The 25,046-nt window shown below is 46.3% G+C and overlaps 1 protein-coding gene across 3 annotated transcripts in view; it reads right to left on the reverse strand.

The window, feature by feature from the left end:
- UBE3D (ubiquitin protein ligase E3D) overlaps positions 1 to 25,046 on the reverse strand; it is a 1,234,197-nt gene that overhangs the window by 388,438 nt on the left and 820,713 nt on the right. For 2 of the 3 annotated variants that reach the window (XM_069606318.1, XM_069606319.1), the window contains exon 9: positions 9,270 to 9,408. In XM_069606318.1, coding sequence (XP_069462419.1) covers positions 9,270 to 9,408 — 139 coding nt within the window. Of the gene's footprint in view, positions 1 to 3,080; positions 3,312 to 9,269; positions 9,409 to 25,046 lie in introns of those variants that run through there. The other variant, XM_069606317.1, reaches the window with a different exon arrangement.

A 25,046-nucleotide genomic window follows, 5' to 3' on the forward strand; every position in this document is an offset into this window, starting at 1 on the left:
GTGTGAGGAGTTGAAAGACATATGGATTAAATACCTCAAACCACTGCTTGTACTGCACGATTGTCGCACTTTAAGAAAGGCCAACCAATTTGTTAGAAAATCTTATGATTTGGTAGAGGTCCATTTTGAGCCAAAGTATATCCATCGAGCTTGGTTAAGAAAGCGTGTATTGCTAGCACTTTCGATCCAACTGTGCTCCTTGACTCCCAAAGAAGCTTCAATTTGACTATGCTTTACTTGCTTCATGCAAATCAATTGAGAATTTATGTTTCCATGTGTACAGTTAGGAAAACTGCCAGGTATGTAGAAACAGAGAGATGTCTTTTAACTGTTGTATTTTATTGGATTATTGGAGCAATGCATTTTATGAATTTATATGTGAATAGCTAGGAAAATTGCCAGTAGTGTACAAATGGAAAGATGATTCATAATTTTTGTATTTTATTGGATTAATGGAATAATGAATTAGATGCATTTTCTTGTCTGCTTATATGTAACTGTCCTGGTGACTTTTTTGAGAAACATAGGGGTATTCTCCCATTAAGACCCTGATAGTCCTCTATTCAGGTGGCCAGGGGACGGCCATCGCTCTTGGATCCCAACCCTGGGGGTGGACGAGCGTCGGAGTATCACCTGGGTAGGGGAGTCCAGGGTTGTCCTCATGGGAATACCCTGGGAGAGACGCAGTATTCTGACAGGTCGGTAGAGGAGAAGGGGAAATCCCAGACACCTTCAAGGGATACATTGATTCCAGTCACCCAAATCCAGATAGCAAGAAAGATCCTTAGATCTCATTGTATCCGTCATGACCGCAGAGTGAGAAGGGAAGCTAATCAGCAAATCCAAATAGAAAGTGAGAGAAAGTGGAAAGAATCACATGGGTGCGAATGGCCTGTAACAGAAACAGAGAGGGACATGAGAAGAGGCAAGGAAAGAAACCCTGAGAAGACTATCAAGGAAAGCCCCCTAATAACAGTGGGCCTCATTATGAGGTTGGAGGTAGTCATGGCGCTATTAGCACCATGACTACCTCCAATACCGGTACAGTGTCCGGTCCCGTTCAATGGGGACTTACCGGTCTATTCCGACCTTTGCAGCACCGGTAAATCCCCATTGAAAAAGCCATTCCCCATTCCCATTCCCATTTCAGCCCCCATAGGGCTCAATGGGAAGGGGGAAGGGGCTAATTAGCTCTGAAGACCCTTAACGGGTCCCTTCCATAATGCCTGGTAAAACCAGGCGTTATGGGAGGGACCCGCTAAGGGACCTGGTAGTAGGGCAGTAAGGGATTACCGGCATCGGTGCCCTTACCGGTGCCAGTAATCTATTACCGCCCACCTCGTAATGAGGCCCAGTGACTTTGTGTTTAAAGGTTGCAAGGGGCTTGAGTTTGGGGACAGGAACCCTAAGAGGCTCAACCAAGTTGGAGACTTATTCGTTTTGTTGTACTATTGAAAGGATTGAAACGTGGGGAAGGAAACCCAGAGAAGCTTACAAAAGGAACTGTTACAATTATTCTATGGTGTTTTGAAACTTGAATACGCTGAAGCTTGGGGAAGGGAAGCCAAGGACCTTACAGACATTGAAGGTAGTTGGAATAACTACAGGGGACCTGTGGAGAATGTCTTACGAACAGCCCTGTTGATTGAACTCATTTGTGTGACATTGACCAAGCAGCACCTGGTAAGAAGACCACCTGAAACCAACCTTGGTTTCCACTTTTGGTTGAACCACTATTTTTTTGTTTTGAAAAGACTTCCTATCACATTTTTGTACAGAGTGAGGGCAAGCATAGGTTTAGACACAGACAGACTTTTATTTTGAACTATTCGACAACGACGGCCATTAGAAACATCAGTTAAGGGAATTACCCCTTTAGAGTTTGTGCCAGTCAGGCATTACACCAACCCAGGAACCTTAGTAAATAAAGGTTTTCAAACTAACCCTTTTGAGTCTGTGTCTCTCTTGATACCATGCCTGTCCCCCACTTTACAGTCGAATAAAGGATTATCATCATCATCATCATCAGAAGGAGGCAAGAGGTTACCACGGCCATCATAGTCCAAAGAATGCATTCAGCAAAACTACAGCCTAAGTCAACAAAGCCGCTGCAGCCCCATGTCTTCACCCCAGCAGTTGTGCACCAGCAAGCGAAAAAAGAAAAACAACTAAGGGTTGGAACATTGCTACAAATAAAGAAAGGGTCATGCAGCAAAAGGAGTTAACAGGCGTACCCCCTTGGAGGTAAAAAACAGAAATAAGGAACTAACTGCTAATGTCATAGGACTGTAATGTGACTATGAGATGCAAGTCAGCAAGCACACTCAAGAACACAAGCCGAGTCCAATAGTTCATACATTATGTGGAAAAACTCCTGCCCCGCCTTCCCCGGAACTGCCATTAAAAACAGTCTGTTTTGAGGCCAATATACACAGATTCGATTGGCCTATGAACGAACTCCCAGACTATTGAAAAGACATAAAAACGAAACAGAAGTATCAATATTGTTACATTAAAGATCAATATCCACTATGAGGGACTGGAAAGGGTAGGCCTTAATTGGCAACAGGATAATCGTTTTGTTTCGTTATCACCAAGTTAGTGGCATCCAATTATGTGAACCGTTTGCAATCACACACAAAAAAAAGGTATTGACGTAGCTATATGGAAACTTGGCAAAAGTAATGGTGAGACAAAGAGTCAATTGAACGGTAAGAATGCTAAAAAGTGCCAGTTAGAAGAATTGCTCCAAATGAAGAACTACATTTTCTAATGTACTCTTTGGATCAACAAAAAACGCAAAAGGGAGTAATACACCCTAAACATGGCCGTGTGGATATGAATTGCCATTCCTCTGACAAGAAGGTCATTCCCTTCAATATATATTTGATGGACAATGAAGATTCCCCCTGCTAATAGCGCAGGGAGCTCTTGATTCTATTAAAGACAAGGAGGCGAGCATTATGCTCAATCTTCTCATTTATTTGCTCTCCAGCAGTTTCAACAAAGTCAATAAAATAAACATTTTTTTTTTCTTTCAAACTTCCTTTAAAACTTCATTTCCCATCAACCCTAGGTACCTGTTCCCAGTGTCCTGGTCATGTGACCTAGTCCTTCCTCTTCCTGTAACCTCCTCTTCTTTGACTGCTTTTCACTGCAATCATAACCAATACTGAACTATCAACTTGATCCGGAAAGTCTCTGAACTGTAGACTTCAGCGGAAAACGATCCCTCGCCTTCTAACTAGCGATCTTGAACAACTTGTCTCGTTCTTCTCTTGAACTTCTTCAGTTGTTCTTCGAATCGTCTCCTAAGGCGGAAACAACAATACATGTTAGGGCGGCGGATACACACCCTATTCTGAGAGGAAAATCTTATTATACATTCAGATACATAACACAGTACATTACTTTGTCCCCCCTCGGTCTCTCCTTTGTAACTAGGGCGGGAAAGTAATGCTCGCCTCCTTGTCTTTAATAGAATCAAGAGCTCCCTGCGCTATTAGCAGGGGGAATCTTCATTCTATGTCAAGACGGAGGCGAGCATTATGCTTGTTCAAAGCTTTTTACCATAGCTTCTGCTAGTGAGCTAATAGGTTTAAAGTAAAAACGTCTTGAATGTATTATCACTAGCCCAATCAGCTGCTTTCAGTATATCCTGTAACGTTGCGCCCTGCTTCAGCGCTTTGGATGCTCTGCTCCTCGCACTAAGTGTGCTCCGAATTTCACCATGTCTATACCTGCTAGCGTCATAACTTCTCTAACCCACCTCGCTATGGTGGCTGTCGCTACGCCTTTATGCGGCTTCCTGCGCGCTATCAGCAATTGCGTCGTCCCCATCGGCCTTAGCTCAGCTGTCTTATGCATGTACTCTCTTATACATGCGGCCACGGTACGATATTGATGCCGAATCTGTCTTCGTCCTCCTGGCCAGATGAAAAGTCACTCCATCTGGGCCGTATACCATTCTGTCTATATCAAGGGCTCTGACATCTGCTACTCTTCTACAAGAAATCATGCACAAAAGCATTGCTAGCTTTTCTGACAGTCTGCCTAATGACAAGTATCTATTACTGGGCCAGTCTGCTAGTAGCCTTAATACTACTGTCACGTCCCATAGGGACCTGTATCTTGGCTGCGGCGGCTTCCTAAATCTAATCCCTCTTAGAAGCCTAATCACTGCTACATTCTCCCCTACTGGGGTTACCTCTATAGGCGTATGACCTGCTGATATTGCGGATCTATACACTCCAATCGTTCTATAGGCTTTGCCATCCTGCAAAAGCTCCGCTAAGAAATTCAAAATCTCTACTAAAGGGGCAGATACGGGATGAAAACCTCTCCTCCTGCACCACCTTGACCATCTGCTCCATGCTGCGTCGTAGCTCCTTCTAGTCGATGGGGCCCATGACTCTGCAATGAGACTTGCAGCCTCTGCCGAAATTCCTGGGAGATTCCAGCGTCTCCTGCTATCTTGCACGCCATCAGCGGCAGCGTCCCCTTCGCTCTCAGAGGGTAATACAACCCAACTGGATCCATGAGAAGGTCTTCTCTTTGTGGCAATATTCTCGGATAGTCTGCTATTAGTTCCATCAGCGCTGGAAACCATACTTGCGACTTCCATATCGGGACCACTATTATCAGACTTGCTGCCTCCCTGCGGACTTTCGTCAAAGCTCTGCTTATCATTCCGAATGGTGGGAATGCATAGACTATCTCCTCCCTCCAGTCTTGGAGGAAGGCATCCGTCCCTGCTGCTGCTGGGTCTAACCTCCAGCTGAAGAATCTGCTCTTCTGAGCGTTCAGTCTGGACGCAAACAGATCTGTGTGAATCGGTCCCCACAGCTTTTCTATCTGTAGAAAGACTGTCCTGTCTAGTCTCCAGTCGCTGGAGTCTGTTAGATGTCTGGAGTTCCAGTCCGCCACTACATTCTGGGCGCCTGGTAAATATTCTGCTATCACTGCCGTCCCGGACTCCAGACAGGAGTGCCAAAAGTCCTTGGCTATTTCTGCTAACAATCTGGACTTCGTGCCACCTAAGTGATTCATGTATCTGACTGCCGAGATGTTGTCCATCTTCAGCAGTATACAAGAATTCACTTTGTCTTTCGTGAAGGCTCTGATTGCAAAAGAGCCTGCCAATAGCTCCAGGCAGTTTATGTGCAGCTTGAGTTCCTCCGAACTCCATCTGCCTCCCGTTTGGAGCTCTCCACATCGGGCTCCCCAGCCTGCTCTGCTGGCGTCCGATTCTATCACTATATCTGGGCGATCGCCGAAAATGGCTCTGCCGTTCCATGCCTCCATGTTCTGGAGCCACCACTCTAGCTCTGTTCTGGACTCTTGGTCCAGCGGTACCTGCTGGTGATAATCGAGCCCCTGCTGCAGGTGTCTTATCTTCAGCCTCTGTAGGGCTCGATAATGCAGGGGTTCTGGAAAGATCGCTTGGATCGATGCTGCTAACAGGCCCACGATCCGTGCTATCGTTAGCAGAGATGTGTTCGGGCTGCCGAGACAGTTCCTTATCTCCCTTTTTATGTCTCTGATCTTCCTGCTCGGCAGCTCCAGGATCGCTGTCCTGGTATCTATGATAAAACCTAGGAATTCTATCCTTCTTGTTGGCGTCATTTCCGACTTCTCTATATTCACGAGGAAACCCAGGGAAGGTAAGAGTTTCGCTACCCAGCTCGTCTGGTAACGGAGAATATCCGCGGTGCTGGCCATTATTAGGATATCATCTAGGTAGATGATAATCCGTATTCCTTTCTCCCTGATCGCCGCTGCTACTGGCTTCATCAGTTTCGTAAACGCCCAGGGAGCGGACGCCAACCCGAACGGCATCGTGGCAAACTGCCATAATCGCCCGTCCCATTCGAAGGCCAGGAAAGATCGGTATTCTTTTTCTACTGGGATCGTGAGATACGCATCCTTCAGGTCTATTCTGACCAGCCAGTCGCCCTGTCTGAGTGTGTCTCTCAGCTGGTGCGTCCCTTCCATTTTGAAATGGTTGTAGACTACCCACTTGTTCATGTCCTTTAAATTTATGACTGGTCTCACTTTTTCTTTCTTGTGAACCAGGAACATATTGCTAGTGAACTTCGGAGCCCTGCACGGCTCGATAGCTCCTTTCTTCGCTAGGCTCTGCAGTTCTGTGTGTAACAACTCTCTCTCTACTCTTGCTGTCACTATAGGTCTGGGGGCACTGCACTGTGTCGGGGTCGGAATAAATTGTATGTGTAAACCTCTGACTGACTGTAGCACCCAAGCGTCGTTGGAAAGCGCTCGCCAGTTTTCCCAGTACTTTGCTGTCCTCCCCCCTACTGAAGGATATACGGATGCTCTCACCTGAGGGGACGTACTGTCCTCTTCCTTGACCTCTTCCTCTCTTTCCTCTGGGGAAACGGCCTCTGGGTTGGAAGAAGGTGTCTGGTTTCTTATCCTCCCAGTATTGTGCTCTGTTTGATTGAGGCCTTCTGGACGCGTGATAGCGACCGGCCGCTCGGCCTCTGTACCGACCGGTCCCTCCAAAAACCCTTCCGGGGAAAATCTTTCTTATTGAGGCCTGTGCTTTTTCTAGCGAGGTGTAGGTCCCTACGAACCTCCCCATCTCCTTTCCGAATGTTTCGCCAAAGAGCAGGCCCTGAGCCGCTTCGCCTGCCTCGTAAGAGGATAGGTCTCCTAGTTTCTGGTCTATTTTCAGGAGTAGGCCTCTTCTGCGCTCTGAAGATATCGCACAGTTTGTGTTCCCTAACAGACATACGGCTCTTTGAGCCCAGTTTGCCAATACTTCCGGGTCGATCTCTTCCCCTGTATCCTTTGCTCGTTCTGCGAGGTCCATAATCTTTGCCAGAGGTCCAGCTAGATCCAGGACCTTCTCCTGGCAACTCCTCCAGGAGCGGTCGATCCCTTTTCTCGGATCTTTATTTGACTTAGCTACAAAGGCTAACATTTTGGGGTCTAATTCCGGTGCTTCTGCCACCTTTCCTGGGAGTTCCGGTCTGGGGCATTCCGCCCTCATCCTTTGCCTCACCTCCTTTTCCAGAGCTTTTCGGAGCCTCTGTGTCATATATCGCGCCACTCTCGGAGAGGGCACCCATTCTGAAGATTTCGGGTTTCTGATCTCCTCTGGCTGAAACATGTCTGAGGTTTCCTCCTCAATATTGTTCAACTTTCTCAGTCTCTTTTTTGGAGGTGGCAAGCTCCCGTCATCTCCTTCTTTCTCACCTTCCTCCTGCAAGGATGTCGGAGATTCGGCGGGTTCCTCTTCTTGGGGAACCTCTTCTTCAGTATCTCCCATATTATCTTCCCCTGGGTAGGGGGTCATGAGGCATGGCACCTCCGACTTGGACATAAAGGCTTCTTTCAGCCTAAGGAAAGCGTCGGATGCCTCTGGGGCCTTAGGATCTGCCCCGTCAAGTTGGCCCGGGGGGTCAGAAGAGTTCACGCTCTTCCGGGCCTTACTACACCCCTGAGGGCCCTCTGGCGCGGCCCTTGTGGACGTGCTAGATCGTGGTGAGGTGCTTTTATCTCTTTGGATGAGGAAAGATTCGATTGTGTACAAGCGTTCCTGCAGGGGTCTAACCCCGAGAGCCACTGCCTCTATGAGTGATTCACCTAGCACATCTTTGAAGCTTTGAGCCAAGTCTTCTGAATATGTGGCTTCTTGCTCCTCCTCACTCCATTCATATTCAGCCATGATGTGTGTGCTGATTGGTGCCCTGTAATACCTGTAGTAGGTGTCTTGGCACGTCCACTAGTCACACTCTCCTGAGGCTGCACCTGTGCTACAAAGCAGTTTCTATTATATTTAGTGCAGGGCACTGCAGTAATGAAAAAAAAGCTCTCACTGAGCTGTAACGGTGCAATAATTTGCTTTAAATTATTCTCTTTGAAGGCTCCGTGTCACCGGGTAAAACTATTCACGAGTGTCACCGATGGGAGATCGGGGCGCAATGCCCGCGAAGCGCTCTGGAGCGTTTCCGGCTCCTCCTTCCCAAGGGAGGGTGCCGATCGCTCCTCCAATCCTAACGCCGGTCTCTCGGCGTTGGGCTCCACAGACGCGAAGGTGGGGGCTGCGAGCGGAGCTCTGTTCGAGCTCTCGCTCCGCCCCCCCCCAAGGGTGGGGGCCGCTGCCGCGCTCGCGTGCGAGGGGGCCGCTGCGTTGACAGGCTCGGAGCCTCTGTCCTCTTCCACCCGAAGGGTGGGGGTCAATCCTTCGCTCGCGGACTGCGAGCGTGAGGCGAGGAATACCCTCACCGGCTCCTCCGGGTCCGCTCACGGTTCCTTAGCGCTGCAGGCGCTGTGACACCGGAGCGTTCTGGCGCCACCCCTGATGTGCTGGAAATGCAGCATGGTGCCGCCGCGTCACCAAAACTATCCCGAACTCGGAATGATACGCTGCGCGGTCCCTTCCTTCGCAGCTCATATGTTCATATACATAGTTCTAAAATATATATACACTAAAATACTATCAAAACCCTCATACAAATGCTGTAGTGTTACGCAGCTAGATGAAAAGGGTACTTATCTCTGGAGAGCAGGAAAAGAAGAGGAGGTTACAGGAAGAGGAAGGACTAGGTCACATGACCAGGACACTGGGAACCTAGGGTTGATGGAAAATGAAGTTTTAAAGGAAGTTTGAAAAAAAAAAATGTTTATTTTATTGACTTTGTTGAAACTGCTGGAGAGCAAATAAATGAGAAGATGAAGCATAATGCTCGCCTCCGTCTTGACATAGAATTAACCCAACTCTTCCCCCAAACGAAATAATAATAATAATAATAACTGTGCATTTATCTAGCGCTACGAACCCTCAGGTATCTGGGCGCTGTTTATTATTACCCACAGTGTGTGGTGCTCATTTATCGACCTCGGAAGGATGAAAGGCTGAGTTTGGCCCTGCCAGGATTCGAACCTGCATCCACAGGCTCTGCACGGTTGTCAAAGCGAGCGTGCTACCCGCTGTGCGATCGGACCGGCTCCCCCCATATTTACATGTTTTCTTCTCAGTTTGTCTTTATATTCATTAGCCAATGGACATTGCGAAAATGATGTGAGATAAAATCCTTTTAATGTTATGTTCTTATTTGCGTATGTCAACATATGGTCAAATGTTTAATTACACCAAAGTCCAGAATGGCTGAAAATCGGATTAGGTAAAAACGAAAGACAGAAATACCGATTTCTCTTACTTGTTAAAAAAACCCTGATTCAAAATACTCCTTTAAAATGCGGCACCATCGGGAAAAAATGAAAACGGTGCATCGCCTTACCTGGAAGGAATTCATACAGCGAAGAGAAGCTGGCAAAGACTGATTGCTTGAAGACAACACGAGCAGCAATTCCAAGCAGGTGTGCGATGGAAATGTTAAACAGTGAACACCAGTATCAGTTTCCCATGCAGTGGCAAGCCTAGAAAATAAAAACAGTTTCAATCACATGAGTGTTATCCTAGAACCACATTAATGACAATACTGAAACAAGTAGCCACACGGGAGCAATGAAAACAGAACAGCAACTGGGGTTGTGAACAGGCAGAGATACAGACAGCCGACAACGTTATTTGATGAAAGCCCTGTGGCCCCAGAAGCAGCAAAGGCCTACTCTTGGGGTCAAGGGCAGCCACCTGCTGATGCGACCCCAGAAGGAGGTATAAATGGGGGTCCTCAAGAGGAGATCTGGAGTCCACACAAACACACACGCCCCCCCTGCCGAGGTCCGCGAGTCCAATGTGTGGTGCGGAAGCCCCCAGAGTGATGTGCACTCGAGGGATGAAGCACAACAGACCTTAAAGCAAAACCTACACGAGCGACATGACTTAGGAAATTGTGCTTGGCACATGACCAACCACAGCTCACAATCCCCAATGCATAAAGAGAGCAGTGCTGGTTCCCCGAGAACTTGCCAGGTGGTCTATCAGCTGAGGAGAGCCAGCTTCTCGTGAACATGCGAGGCCGAACACTGGTTCAGGAAGCAAACTTTCCACTCCAGACTAACCCCGACATAGTGTGCACACATTAGACATGCTTGCCAACCGTACAGAATTAGGGAGTAGGCTACAGCTTTTTAAGCAGTCCTACCACCTACAGATTTCAGTGACAGATCCTACTGCTTTTTACAGTGGCAAGTAATTTATGTGGCTAAGGGAGGCTCCAGCACAAAGCATGCAACACATTAATTATCCTGCCTGTACAGTGGGCTGGTAGGTGATTACTTTGATTGGGTTCAGACCAATCCACTGACCTGACAGCTACTTGACTCTGTCCTGGACTCTTGCCGGGACATCCTTTAGGTGAACCACCAGTGAAGACAAGTGGCAGAATGTAACACTATCACACATCATCTGCCTATCAGACAGAGGGGGGTATCAGTCGCCATGTTGTTCAGTGTTCAACCTGCACTGCAGGAATACATATGCATTGCCGAGGCTGCTGCTACAGAGTAGTGGCAAACATTGCCTACCAGCTCTGTGTGATTAACTTCTGTGAAGTTAGGTAACTGAATTTGGTATTAACTTTCCATTCAGAATTATACATTTTTAACATTTGAACATCTTTCCATGTTATGCTGTTTGATAGATTGTGTATTTAAGAATGCTTCAATGGTGCCAACAATGTATGTTTTGTATTTTCCTGTGATGTCATTGTTATGCTAATTATTATTTTTGAAACTTGAAAAATCCTACATCTTTTTGGTCACAGAATGTTGGCAAGTATGATTAGATAACTCCCCTCATCTGGAGTAAAGGGGAGGGATCACCCACAGGGAGAGTAAGCAGCACACTACAACACAGGAAGCACCAGGGGAGTCAATCAGAGCCCGTATTGCCCCAATCAACTTAAAAGCACATTAGGGAAGGCGGTCCATGTCCACTAGTGGATTTGGAGAGAGGGGCAGCGAGAGAGAGAAAAAGAGAGAGCGGGAGAGAGACTGCGCGTGAGAGCAGAAGCAGAGCTGGTGAGAGATTGGAGGGAGAGGAAAGGGGAGAGAGGGATAGGCTGGAGGTTAGGGAGCAGGAGAAGAAAAAACAGAATTGAGAAGCAGCAAAAGCATGCGAATATGGAGGAGCAGGTGGACACGCTGGAGTAAAAGTAGGAGGAGGAGGGCAAAAACTGAAGTGTAAAACCCAGGAGGGTCATCTAAGAGCAGATCATGTACCCAAAAACAGGTCAACTCCAGTGGGATCACAGTGATCCAGTACCCAGGTGGAAAGTCCAGAATAAAAAGCTGCTTGCCAGAGTATACTAGAAAGATTGCAGAAGTGGGGCTCTGGATACCCTTAAGGTTGCCGAGCAAGTCAGGGCAACTTAATCCCCCTAATGTAGTAAAACGAGACAGGAGTACTATATCCCCTTCAGATTTTGGGAGCGAGTCAGGGGCGATATATACCCTCAGAAGTGACAGCGCAGCCACTCTATCTCCAAGCTCCAGAGGGGTGGGAGGAGATGAACAGAATTGCAGTTCAGAGGCATGCCATCCGCTAGACCGCGATAACCCTACATGCATGAACCAGGCATAGGAGAGAGGAGAACTTATTTATTTTATTTATTGTTTTTTTTATAATGTCACCTATACACAATGTGTTTCAAGGCGCAACAAAACAAGAGTGGGGGGAAAGGGATGACAAAACGGTCCTACCAGGTCTTGTGGCGTTCGGATCATGCAAGTGCAGTAACACAAGTACAGGGGTCATGGGAGGGGGGGGGAGTGCCAGAGGGTAAAGGGCGTGCCAAGGGAGGCCGGGTGGACAGAGCACAGAGAGAAGAGTGCAGGGCAGACGGTCCACGTATTAAGAGCGAGGAACAGGGCTGGAGCGGGTAACCAAACAGGCTAGTGCACGAGAAGGGAGCCCAGAAGGCGAAGTGCAGGTGGGAGGAGGGGAGGGGTCAGAGGAGACCAAGGCAAGGGTAGACTGGTCGGGGAGGGCCAGGTGCCCTGTAGGAATCTGAGGGAACCAAGCAGCCAGTCAAGAGGCAGAGGCGGAGCATTAGCAGGGGGGAGAGGGAAGGAGGAAGAGAAAAGGTGGGTCTTGAGAAGCTTCTGGGAACTTAAGGAGATCCCGCGCAGGTCTAAGAGGGGCAGGCCGACCATTCCAGAGGGAGGCACCTGCAGAGGAGAGAGATCTATCCCCCACTCTCTGCTTGGAGAAGCGTCTGCAGAGAGTTGGAGCAAGAGGACCGAAGGGGTCTAACCGGGAGGTATTTAGGGAGAGAGATTTGGATTCATGGGGGTCCCACGCCCCGCCTTGTGGATGATGCAGAGGGTTTTGAACTCGATCCTCGCAGCAACCGGGAGCCAATAGAGAGATTTTAGGACTGAGAGATGCAGTCCCTGGGCTTGAGGCCAAGGATAAGTCTTGCAGTCCTATTCTGGATTAGTTGAAGGGGGCAAAGGGAGGAGTTAGGCAGGCTGAGGAAGAGCCTGTTGCAGTAGTCTAGCTTGGAGAAGACCAAATCCCTGGAGACATTGAGTTTCTGTGGGAAGGTGAGGAAAGGGAGAATGCCTCTGAGGAGGTGCAGTTGAAAGTGGGCCTTCTTGGCAAGGTCCATGATGTGAGGGGAGAAGGAGGGAGAGGAGTCGAAGATGACACCAAGGTTTTTTGCCTCACAGGAGGGTGAGGGGAAGGGGGCCCACAGAGGGCGGCCTGAGCGTAGGAGGGAAGGAAGGAGCTGGGGTGCCGACGAGAAGGATCTTAGTTTTACTGGCATCAAGGCACAGATAGCAGCACACCATTTCTGCAAACAGACAGTTAGGAATGAGAGAGGAGGAGGAAGAGGAGGGAAGCTTAAGGGAAGGTTGTGTGTCCTCCACATAACACTGGCAGTTAGCAGAGAAGGCAGAGATAAAATAGGCTATGGGAGCAAGATAGATGTTGACAAGCCAAGGCAAGAGAATAGAGTCCTGAGGGACACCACAGGTGGAGAGTGAGATAGAGGAGAGAAAAAGGCCCAGTTGAAGCTGGGAAGGTCATTTAAAGAGGAAGGAGGTCAGCCAGTCCAGAGCCAAGTTTGTGATGCCAACACTATCATGGAGCCGATTTATAAGGGTGGCATGATTGACCATATCAAAGTCAAAAAAAGATCAAGAAGGATGAGAATGGAGAGAGAGTTGGAATCGAGATTAGCGAGCAAGTCTTCACAGGTGTTCAGGAGTGGAGACAACCAACAGATTTGGTGTGGTCGATAAACTGGGAAATGGCCAACCTCTCCAAGAGTTTGCCCAGGAAGGGGGTAATGGAGATAGGGCAGTAGTTAGCCGGACAGAAAGGGCCAGCAGAAGGCTTCTTGAGGAGAGGGTGCATAAGGGAGTGCTTGAGGAGTGAAGGGAAGGATCCAGTGGCAAAGGAGTGATTGTAGAAATCAGCCAAGGCTGAAGGGAGACAATGTTTTCCTTGATAGTTCTGGAGGAGCAGGGAGCACCTGTTTTGATGAGGCTTTCATAGAGCAGACTTGTCTAGAAACCTCATCAGGTTTTATGGGAGAGAAAGAGGAAAGTAGGGGCCAAAGAGAGATAGGGACCAAAGGAGGCCTGAGAGAGCGAAGGGTGTGGTGTGAAGAGAGTGAGGACAGGATGTCCTGCGTGTTATTAATGAAGTGAGAGGCCAGAGAAGTGCAGGAGGCCAGGGAAGATAGAGAAGAAGTGGAGACTGCAGTAGGATTGGCAGGTTCCTTGTAGATTTTGAAAAGTTCAGCTGTGTTGTTAGTGGCTGCAGAGATGCAGGTTTAGATATAGGCCGTCTTGTTCGAGCAGGTGGAAAGTCTGGATTGCCTTTGGAGCAGGCGGCAGGCCAGTTTGTCAGAGGATGTGCTCAAGGACTGCCACTTCCGCTCAGCTGCTCAGCACTTGCATTTCAGAGAGGCCAGGTCGGAGTCATACCAAGAGTTGCACTTGGAGGCAGGTTTCATGTAGATCCTCATGACAGGGGCAAAGATGTCCAGAGTGTTGGAGATGGAGAGTTGAAGGTTAGTAAGAGCTCTGTCAGAGTGCGAGGCAGTGGTAGTAGTGGGCTGACAGTGTGGGAGGGGGCTTAGCCGAGGGACCCAGGAGGTACAGCGGGGAGGACAGGAGAGCATGATCAGACCAGGTGAGAGGAGTAATCAGAGGAGTGGAAATGGGTTGTCTGCAGAGATGAGAGCATCCAAGGTGTGTCTGGCTGAGTGTGTCGGACCGGAGGGAAGATTGGAGGGGAAAGAGAGTCACAGAGGTTGTGGAAGAATCCAGAGGCTGCATCACGGGAGTCGAGGTGAATAGTGAACTCTCTGAGGAGAAGCTAAGAGGTGGATGCCAGGAGAGAAGAGGTGAGGTCAGCCCATTCTGAGAAGAAAAGGGAGACCTGGCGTATAGATGGTGGCCAGAGCCAAAGAGAGGGCAAGAGAGACACTGAGCCTGCAGACGAGGAATTAGAAAGAGGAGTAGGCCTGAGTGGATAGGATAGTAGAAGGGACCCACTCGGGGAAGATTAGGGACACTCCGCCCTGGGCCGTCAGGCCTGGGCTTATAGAGGATCTTGTAACCCTCAGGGAGGAGAGTGTCAAAACTTGTGACAGAGCTGGCAGTGAACCATGTCTCGGTGAGAGCGAGGATGTCTAAGTCGAGGTCTTCAAGGAGGTGGCAGATGTCAGAGGAGTGTTTGACAGCCGAGCGAGAGTAGAGGATAGCTAAGTGGAGCAGATTGCCACTTTTAAAGGGGTACAGAATGTGGCACACCAGTCAGAGGTAAGAGAGGGGCCAGAGGGGTGGCAGAAGGAGGAGTGGCAGTAGAAGGGAGGACGTTGATGAGAGACAGAAGAGGAGGTTCAGCCGACAGCCCTGGACCATGACAGTGCCATTTAGGTAGACATTTGTGATGGCCTATAGAACAGGAAGGAATCCAAGAGTACTTCCCACCGGGTTCCAGCATTAATGGGAGAGGAAGAGAAAGGGGAGAGCACTGAGACTATATGGGGAATCCAAAGGTCCGGAGAAGGAACAACAAAGAGGATGTCAGTGAAAGTCTGCCTAGAGGAAGCGCTGCCATAGGTGTCAGCGATGGACAGGTCTGGATTGGAAACCAGGACAGGCTTCTTGACGTTTTTCCTTCCAGACTTCGACCAAGGGATAGGACAGGTGATAGAATAGTAAGTTAGAAAAGATAGGGGAGATTGAGAGCACCATTGCGGAGAGAAGTAAGGGTGCAAGAGAGAGAAAGCTGCAGTGCACAACACTGAACTACACCACCCAGCAAAGCAGCAATCTACAATCAAGTGTCCAGGAGGGAAAAGGGCCTAGGTTACAGCATACAGCAGAGGCAACACACCTAGAAGTGAGTTATCTCGACAGAAGGAAAAACCAAGATAGAGGGATAGAGGGAAAACCCTAATTTTAAACACAGCAATGCAAAACACATAAAGTTGACTTTTCTAGAAGAGGAAAAGAAAAGTGTACTTTTTAAACACAGCAGCAAGTGTAAAAACACACAGATTTAGAAGGAACAAGAAAGAAGGAAGAACTGAGTCCCCCTGGCTGTGATGCGACAACGAGCATAAGATATCCCAGCTACAGAAGTCCCTGTTCAGAATTATACTGGTGGTGGTGGTGGTTGAATACCTATTTGAGTTTCCCCCAGACATGGTCAAGCCTAGAAAAACCTTCGGGCAGGAGAGACAACTAATCACCTGCCGATTCCAGACCCCTGAGGACACAAGGGGTTAAACAAGCACCGAAGAGTAGCTGTCACAGGAGGAAATGTGGTAATGGCACAGACATGAAGGAGCAACCAGGACCCAGAGAACCAGACACCACCCTGGAAAACTAAGTGCCAGGGACACTACAACTTCCCTTAGAGTGAGTGACGTTGTTGAGGGTGCTGAGGATGATCTCTTAAGAACCAACGATGAGGGGTCAGAAATGTGAGGCGGACAACTTTGTGAAGCTTTTTCATAAGATGCCATTTTATTAAGTTAAAAAAGGCTTGATTATTGCCTCACTATCCCTAACCTAAAGAGAATGTCCATGCCTACCAAGATAACTAAAGAAAACACTAACAAAAGGAATCTGTCCCTCACACTTATATATACAACATATGAAGAAAATATATGGCAATTCAAAATATAACAAAACCACAGTTATATCAAACATTTACTTCCCCAGATTCAAAGCAGGAATTTTGTTTCCAACGTTCAAAATAGGAAAGTTCCGTTTTATAACACAGTTCTGGAAAACAATGTTCTTCTTGCTCCAACAAGTCTCTCAAGGGGACTTCCCCACAGTGCCAACATAAATAACAATCTGTGTTCTCCACAATGATTCACAATATATGGTAGTGGCTTTGTCACTTCTTCTTCTGCACAGTCTTTAACCACAGTGCAGTACTTCAATACCTGGTCTGCTCGTCTGCCAGATCTAACCCTACAAGGTCCCTTGACCTGGTGTGCTGGCATGCAAGGGGTAAAAGCTTCCAACTCTACTACAAGTACTTCTGTGGTAAAGTTCATTCAGCAACAGCAATGCTTATTTGGTTCTTTCCTAATTATTGCATCTTCCTCTTTGCGATAATATGCTTTACAATTGGTCTTCTGAATCACCCTTTGTAGGCTTGGGGAATATTGGCTGCCGTTAATGTCTTTTCCTATTGCCCTCTTTTGGCTTTGGCAATAGTTTTTGTCACCTTTAGAATTACAATTGCCCCCAATGTTCTTATGCTGCCACATTTGCTCGTAAGCTTTATCTTGGTATGCACAATTATGCCCAATCCGCGACTTCTGCTTTTTAACATCAGGTTGGTACTCAAAACTACTGACACAGGCCAGCGGGCGATCATGGTGCGTTCCGGGGTCACATTTAACTATTGAACTCACCAGGTGTTGCATACGAGTCTGCTCGCTCTGCTGTTTTTGTGTCTTCTGTGTTTGCTGCTTCCTGCTCCACTGTATGTTGCATTCTCTTGCTCCCGCAGCCCGCGCTGGTCAGGGAAAGAGCGCTCCTTGCTCCACAAGTGCTCCGGTGCTATCCGGACACATCAGCACCCTTCTCTCTGGGAAAGACGATCTGCCTTAACGCCTTCTGCTACGCAGCCTCTGCACACAAGATCCTCAGGGGGAAAGCCTCAAGACTTAAAGCTTCCCGCTGTGCAATCTATGCATAACTGGTGCTTAAGGGTAGAGACCCTCACGAAACCGGCTTCTGTTTCCCAATCAGCGGCAGCTCTGGTGGCTCTGCTACACATCAATTTTGGCTGCTGCTGCAACATGGAGCTACGCAGAGTACTCCACACTCTGATTCTCCTGCTGCCACAGCTACTGCCACTCCTACTACTGTTCCTACTGCTGCTGCTGCTCATGGCCTGCAACCAACGGGACCTTTTATACACCCTAGTTCCTCTCGGGTGTGGGCCATTGAAATCATTAGACTACATTTTGCAATCTAATGGCCCCAAATCACTCTTCCTCGTCCCAGTACTTTGGGCATTGTGGGACTTGAAGCCCGCAATGTTACAGTCAGGTTTTTCTTCTACAATCTCTGGCTTACAATAAGCCATTACTAGTGTAGGGTCTCTGGAAAAGTTGGTAAAGGTATTATCCCATTCCTCCCGACCTGTTCTCACCCCATGTGATCCTCCCGCAGAACACCACCCCCAGGGTCAGGAAGCGTCTGCCTTTACCAGGACACATGGGAAGGTTCCAGGCCAGGTTCTCTGTGGGAATCACCTCTGATTCATTGCATGACTGTCTAGCGTAAGTCCTGGACCTATTGGACGCAGGACACTGGATCTTTCTAAAGTAAGGTATACACATGTTGGGTTTCACCTTTCCAGACACCTGTTCAATGATAAAAAAAAATGCTTCCTCCTTCTGTTGTACAGAACAAACCTCAATACCACAGTTCTCCCAACCAGTCCTTGTGAATCTCACTGTTTGGGTGTCCAAGCCTGCCAGCTAACGTCAGACAGGACCTAGGAATGGAGACTGTTGGGTGGAGGAAACATTTTTGATTTGCAGTTTACTACTAAGGTACTGTGACAGGTCAGAAATGAAAGCCGAAAACAAGGTCGTCATTTTCTGGTTAAAGACTTTTATTTTAAAGAAAAAGGGGTTGTGGAAAGGCCTCTCTGACCCTATTCTAAAGAGCAGCATCCCTACCTAAAAAACAAATACTAAGGATCAGTCAATGTCAGGATATCAAAACTAAAAAGCTGTCCTTGTGTCCAAAACGTCCTCTCCTGACCTTCACACTATAAACAAAACAACAAAGTGAGCAAGAAAATGTCTTCAACCTGATATTGGGCAAAAAGTGTTCACAAATGATAATCAGGATAACTCCAACAAAAATGTTCTCCAAGATGAAAATACCCTGCATCCAGAGGGTGGTTCCATTCCCCTGGATTTTTAAATAGCATGGCAATGTCTCTTTGCTAACAGTTCCTTTGTGTCTCATCTTGATTCACAATACTCCCATTAAGCAACACATTCTGTAACAGTCTTTCTTTTAGCACATGTTTCTTCTTTGTCTTTCTTTAACAATGTGTGTAGCTTTGCAAATTGCGTGGTGTACTCTCCTGCCAGGACTTCTCTGGTGTAGTTTCAATTGCCTGGTATACTCTCCTGCCAGGACTTCTCTGGTGTACTTTCGATTGCCAGCTATACTCTCCTGCCAGAACTTCTCTTGTGTAGTTTCAATTGCCTTCTATACTCTCATGCCAGGTTTTCCCTTGTCAGGACTTTATATGTTTTCCAAATGCCTGGTATCCTTCTCTTGCCAGGACATCTTGTGTGTGATTTCAACTGCCTGGTATCCTCGTCTTGCCAGGACTTCTTATATGCATTTACAGTTCCTCTGTATCACCTAAAAAGCAGCATATACCATTCTTGACTTGGTATGCCTGTTAGCATCAATGTTCATTCATACTTTGCCCCACACTTGCATCTCATGCACTCGTATTGTATTGGGCCATGCTTCTGTACTTTGCCTTTTCTGCTTTCAAACAGTCTTCTCATGGCTTTGGTATTAGCATTCTCATGCCATTCAAATTGCACCTGGGGGTCCCCACTTGGTTTGGGCTGAGTGACCGGTCCTCTGCAGCGTCTCTGGTCCTGTTTGCACTTCTGCAGTGTGGTTGTTCCGCTCGCTTAGCCCTCTGGATGATGCAGACGTCCTTCTGGCTTCCTTCACAGCTCTGCTGTCACACACCTGATTCCCTTCAGAACCCGGTAAGGAGAACACTGCCTTTCCGAGCTGCCGAGCGCCTAGGAGCTCTTGATGCTCCTGGCGTCTCCAAAGCCTCTCCTGCTCACGCAATGCGTGCCTCCTTCTGACTCAGTGACCTTTGGTGCTTCGCCCCTCCGGTTCGTGTCTCCAGCGTTCGCGAACCCCTGCTAAGGAACTGACGTCTCCTCCTGTACTGCTACACCCCGTAGAGCGGTTGCCATCTTTAAATGTCCCACGCACCGGTGGGTTTGTAAAACGACCAGTCTGCTCAATGGGCTTCAGTCTTCTGTTACCTGGTATCAAATCCTTCATCCTCCTTGTCTCAGTACTAAGGCAGTTATGGGTGTTGGACTCCATAGCTGTCATTGGACATACAGTCTTTGGATAGTCTTTCTCAGTGGTTTTACATGAATATAACAGTTTCACAAAAAAGTGTACCAGCAGCAAAAGAGGTCTTGTTGGACTTTGGAATAGATGAGAGTTTGACCTAAAGAATATTGAGCAGGAGATTCTCTACTTCCATTACCAGGGGGAACAGGCACATGACAATAGGATTTTCCTCATGGAAAAAGAGGGGATACCGGGTCTCATCCAGTGAAGTCATGACATCTCCCCGGTAGCTGTGTTCTTCCCTCACATAGGCGACCCAGGATAAGGATTAGGTAGCGGCTGCTGTCCCTTGGCCGAATGGGTGAAGTTACAGCTGGGGAATCCGTGATGACTCCACCGGATTCATCACAGTACCCAAGCAGGCTTTCTTTTTTGTTATGCCTTAAATTGTGCAACACCCTTCTGTTCGCAAATAAAAACTCTGTGATTCCAATATAACCCCTTCACATATGCTTCTTGCAAATTCATTGGCACATGAATTTCATTCAATGTGCCTTTTCCTCATGGTCCGTCTTCAGCTCCCTGGTACTCAAGAAGTTGCTACACACAGTGGTTGGCTGTCCACACAGTGGTAGGCTATCACAGGGCACAAGGAATACACCGGATAATTTACCCACACAATATCCTTGAAATGGCTAGCTATGTATTGGCAATATCCCATCATCTGATGTGTGCGATAGTTTGCTTGAATCTTTGGGGTTTGTGATAAACTGGGACAAGTCAGCTTTGTTTTAATTAAAATACAATACAATTTTAAGAGTTTGTGATAGATTCCAGACGTTCTGCCATCTTTCCATACAGGGCCAAATTCAGGACAATAAAAATTGAGTTTAGAAGGTGACTGTACATTAAAGTAATCTCACTCAAAGTGCTCACAAGAGCAAAAGAACTTTGATCCTCTGCAATACATTTGATTTCCCAGCCCCTCTCTATTGCAAAGCACAACAGAGAATGAAAAGCATATTTCATACAAAGGAGTCTTCCCTAAAAAGATGTCCGAAGATGCTCTATCAGAGATACATTGGTGGTTCTAACATGAACGCCTGGAATGGCACCGCGATTTTCAATTTTACCCCAGATATTATACTGGAATCAGATGCCTGTCTTCAGTGCTAAGCTGCTAGCACACAGACTATTTAGAGATTCTTAAAGGTTAATTTTCTCAGTCTAACAAAAGTCAGGTTTTGCTGCTCGAGTTTGTTGTTGAATGGATACAAAATCCACAGTCAAATGCATCAACAGATTGGTAGTGGAAAGATACAAGTACCTTTGGCACCTGGTTACATTCAAGTGTGTATTTTACCTGAGACATCAGAGGATAGTATCTGCAAAATACCTTTCGGAGAAACTGAACACAGTGGAGCATTGGTATTTGCCAGCAATAGGTGTAGGTGAACATACACAACAGTTAGTTGTCCCTGAAGTTGTTTCCTCTGAAAGAAGAAGGGCCCACTCCAGCTATACATGTTTAGCACCCGACTGAACTCGCTACTGCCCCAATTCACTGTAAAGTATTATTTGACTGGATATAAGATACTCCATTTAATGATGCCAGCTCAGAATGTTATCCTGCACTGAAATATAATGCAGTTAATGTTAAACATAACACGAGCAAATGTTTTACTAAAAAATGAAATGCAAAGGAGCTGCTATATTTCTGATGCCATGTAAAAATGGAAGATCAAACTGTGCAACTTGTACTTGAATATTCTGCAAGAAAATGATAGACAGAATGTTAATTTCAAATCACATGAGCGGTATAGTATAGTTCTGAACAAACCCATTTATTATATAAGTTACAATAAAGAATTCCAAGGTAAATGTCACATTTCTGTTACATGGGACAGAACATCTCATGTAGCTTTTATATACTGTGAATCTAAGATGTGACCTTTGGTTTGCATTAACAGTATGTTTATGCAAGGATCAACTTTCTTGAAATCAGATCCCATAATCCATTACTGTGACCAAGGCATTAAAAAGACTAATGACAGAGCTGTGTGAAAAAAATAAACAATACACCAACATGTATTCCAAACCGAGGTTTTTCTAAGTCCTGTTTTTTAAGCTCATCTGGAAGCCCACCCTGGTAAGAGAAAAATTAATGCTTTGTCAGCCAGTAATTACAACTTCAAATAACCACATACCTTGAACAGACCCTGATCTCCGACCTGGCTGAGCAAAGGATCTCATGAAGAATGTGTGTGGCCCTGTAATGTAGCCTTTTAAAAGAGTATTTTGTTTATAACAGCAGATGTTTCAGTTGATGGAAGGAGCCTAGCCACAGATGTCATTCCAGCCAGACTGAAAAATGTACACTGAAAAATGCTTTTAAATTGAACAATGGGAAATACATTATTGGGTCTGGTTTTGAAACTCTTTGAAAGATTTAAAAATCAGAGAAAGATTAGAATTGAGCAGAACAAAACCAATCAATATATATAAAATGATAACATTTACCATCAGATATTATTAACCAGGGCCCGTTTCAACATCTTGTGCCTCAAAACCATGACATGTAAATGGCAGGGGGGGTTACAACATATGGGTGGAGGGCCTGAAAAGTGTCCTTTCTTCCTTTATCTCCTCCGTCATGGTCAGAGGGCGCAAAGTAGGCCCAAGACGGCCTTCCAGAAACTTAGACAAATAAACACCCTTGAAGGGCGCGCAACTTCACTGACGACGGATCCCTGCTGGCCGATGAAGATAGGAGCACACGTGCTTCGATGGAACCAAAATAGAACATTTACGCAAAAAAACATCGAAAAAAGTACAAAATAGCTTGGAAAGCAACTCGAGGATTCCCAATACTGAAGAGTGCGATAAAAATTAGAAGATGGCTGCTAGAAGCAGGGCTTAGGGAGAGGACCGTCATTGGATGAGGGCTTTATGACCCAGAGGGCAGATATTGGTTTAGAGAAGAAATATAGTTTTAAAGTGAAACTGTTTTTTCTTTTACTGAGTATTCCCAGCCTAACGACAGGGAATATTCATGAGCATGTCCATCCATGCTGGAGAATAAAAGCTTCTACCTAGTAGTGATTCCCAGATATTTCAACAGTAATTTCCCAAAACTTTGCCCATTGTGTTTATGTAAAAACCATTTGCTTAGATCAACATATAGTTTCAATACAAGTTCAATTATAAATGATATGTGTAAGATCAGGAACTGATCTCTTTCTTAATAGGCACTGTATATTACAGGTACAATAGAATATTGTCCCCATATTATTGAACTGTTGCTTCTGAGTTATATGGTCTTTAAAACCGAAAATGAGGTATTCAGTCTCTAGTACCCACAGATTTGAGGATCCTATTTTGTCTATAATAGTCATTTATATTGGTTTACATATTTGGATGTCGGTCTGTATTGTGAATGTAAACATTAGTAAGCCAACAGCAGGCAGGTTGCATTTTAATTTCTGTAAACTGCCGGTCTCTAATGTCTTGATTTATTATCTATCTATATAAATGTGAATATTTGTTTGTGGGTTTGTGGCTTGGCGAAGCGTTGTTCCTTATTCAATTCCACATTGTTTCACCAATCTGCATCACATGTTGCATAGTTACCTAATAGGACCCTCCGGACATTACTTGCTACATGACATTTGGACATCCCACCCATTTTCTTCATTAACTTCACACATGAGAAGGTTGCCTGAAATCAGTGAAACATCAATGTGGTCGTAGAAGGACAGGTCTGGACCTGAGGAATAAAACCTGATGTCCAGGTTGGAGGATGCATATTTTCCAAGATATTTGCACCACAACGCACTGCAACGAACTGCACAACGAGGCGTCAGGTGGGAGAGAGCACAGAAGGTCCCAGTATGCAGCAGCACACCAACTCTCGCCTCCCCCAACGTCTGCTCTAGAGGAATGTCAGCCTGCCACACGCACCCTTTCTCAATGCAGTTCACTTCAGGGTGCAAAGCACATCAAGCGATAAGCGAATTGGAACAGCGACCTACAGGATCAGTGTTATCATGTCTGTCTACAGAACCCGTTCGGAGAGCGGGTATTTCTGCTAGATTTAAATCAAACGGAATATTCAGATTGTAAAAAGGCCCGTTTCTTGTCCAAAACTGTGGGGTTCATGGATGGGGGAACTAGATATTGGATAAGAATATTTCTCTGTGAACGAGTCAAACACTCGAAATGTAAATATATTACACAGATATAAGTCCTTACATCCCCGGTGGAAACCAGAGGCAGAGGCCACAGATATTTTATTGCTGGTCTGCCATGTAGGTGTCACTTTCACCTCCATTCTCGCTCATGCCAAGGACCCTGCTTAATGCTCAACAGCAGAACATCAAACTAGTATTGATTTCCAGAATGTAGCCCACTCAGGCCTGGCATCCTCTGGCACTAAAACTGGGCGACTGCATCCCCCATATGTACTTCAGACAACCAGAATTTAATTGAATGGCTGTATTTTCGTAACATTTTGTGGTGGAAGGGTTTGTATTGGGGAACACCCATTGTACAATCAGCCATGCCCAAGATATCTGTGCAGACCTATGGGATGTCGACATGTGTTACAACTATTTTGGGGTTGGCCAGAAAATAACTAAATCACTTCCGGCGTTGTCAGTAGAACTGGTTATGTTCATGTGCTGCTGCTTCAGCTGCATCTTGGATGGAGGAGCTCTGGATTCAACAGATTGTACTCTCTCTCTTATCTGCAGAGTTACATTCCACATTTCATGCAGAACCAAAACTGGGTGAAACCCCCACCCACCCACCCACCCTCCTTCCATGGCTTAGTGAGTTAAATGGGTTCCGTCTCAAGCAAAGGTTTACATTTCTGCACACTGGGTTTCTTCATAAAGGAGGCTTTTTGGTTTGGACCCCGCCTGGAATGCATCCTTAAATCAGCTGATTGGTTAAATGGTGGCCTATTTCATACATTATACTGAACAAAATGCAAGTGTTGATACATGTTATTGAACTAACTGAAAATATTATGAAGAGATGATAAAATGCACAAGCTTTCAAAGTCCCAGAGATTTCTTCAGATGGTGGTCACACGATAAAATATCATTTACGGGACCACCACCTGAAGCATTTTACAAAATCAGCATAATATTTTCAGTTAGTCCCAAAATAATTCATGAACACATGGATTTTGCTTGATTGAAAAATAGACTAACATTGCATCAAACCTTTTCTTTATACAGTATATTGTAAAGTATCATGCGTGGTCCGGGTAACGTTTTGACCCAGATTAGAAACAAGCATAACAAGATGCCTATGCTCCAGGCTATTAAAATGTGGATTATTCCTAAAATGATGACACTGTCATCTTTTTATTAGTCACACAGAGGGATTATTATCCCACTTTTTCTTCCACTCCATAATATCTTTTCAAAACGGTTTCGCGGTTTAGTGGTTTCAATCGGGTTTGGATTTTTTGAAGGCTTTGATGTATTCAGGTGGCCATTCTTCTCTAATTGAATAGTGTCATTATTGGC

Source organism: Ambystoma mexicanum, chromosome 4p, assembly GCF_040938575.1.
Source record: "Ambystoma mexicanum isolate Mex_15411 chromosome 4p, UKY_AmexF1_1, whole genome shotgun sequence".
NCBI lineage: Eukaryota > Metazoa > Chordata > Amphibia > Caudata > Ambystomatidae > Ambystoma > Ambystoma mexicanum.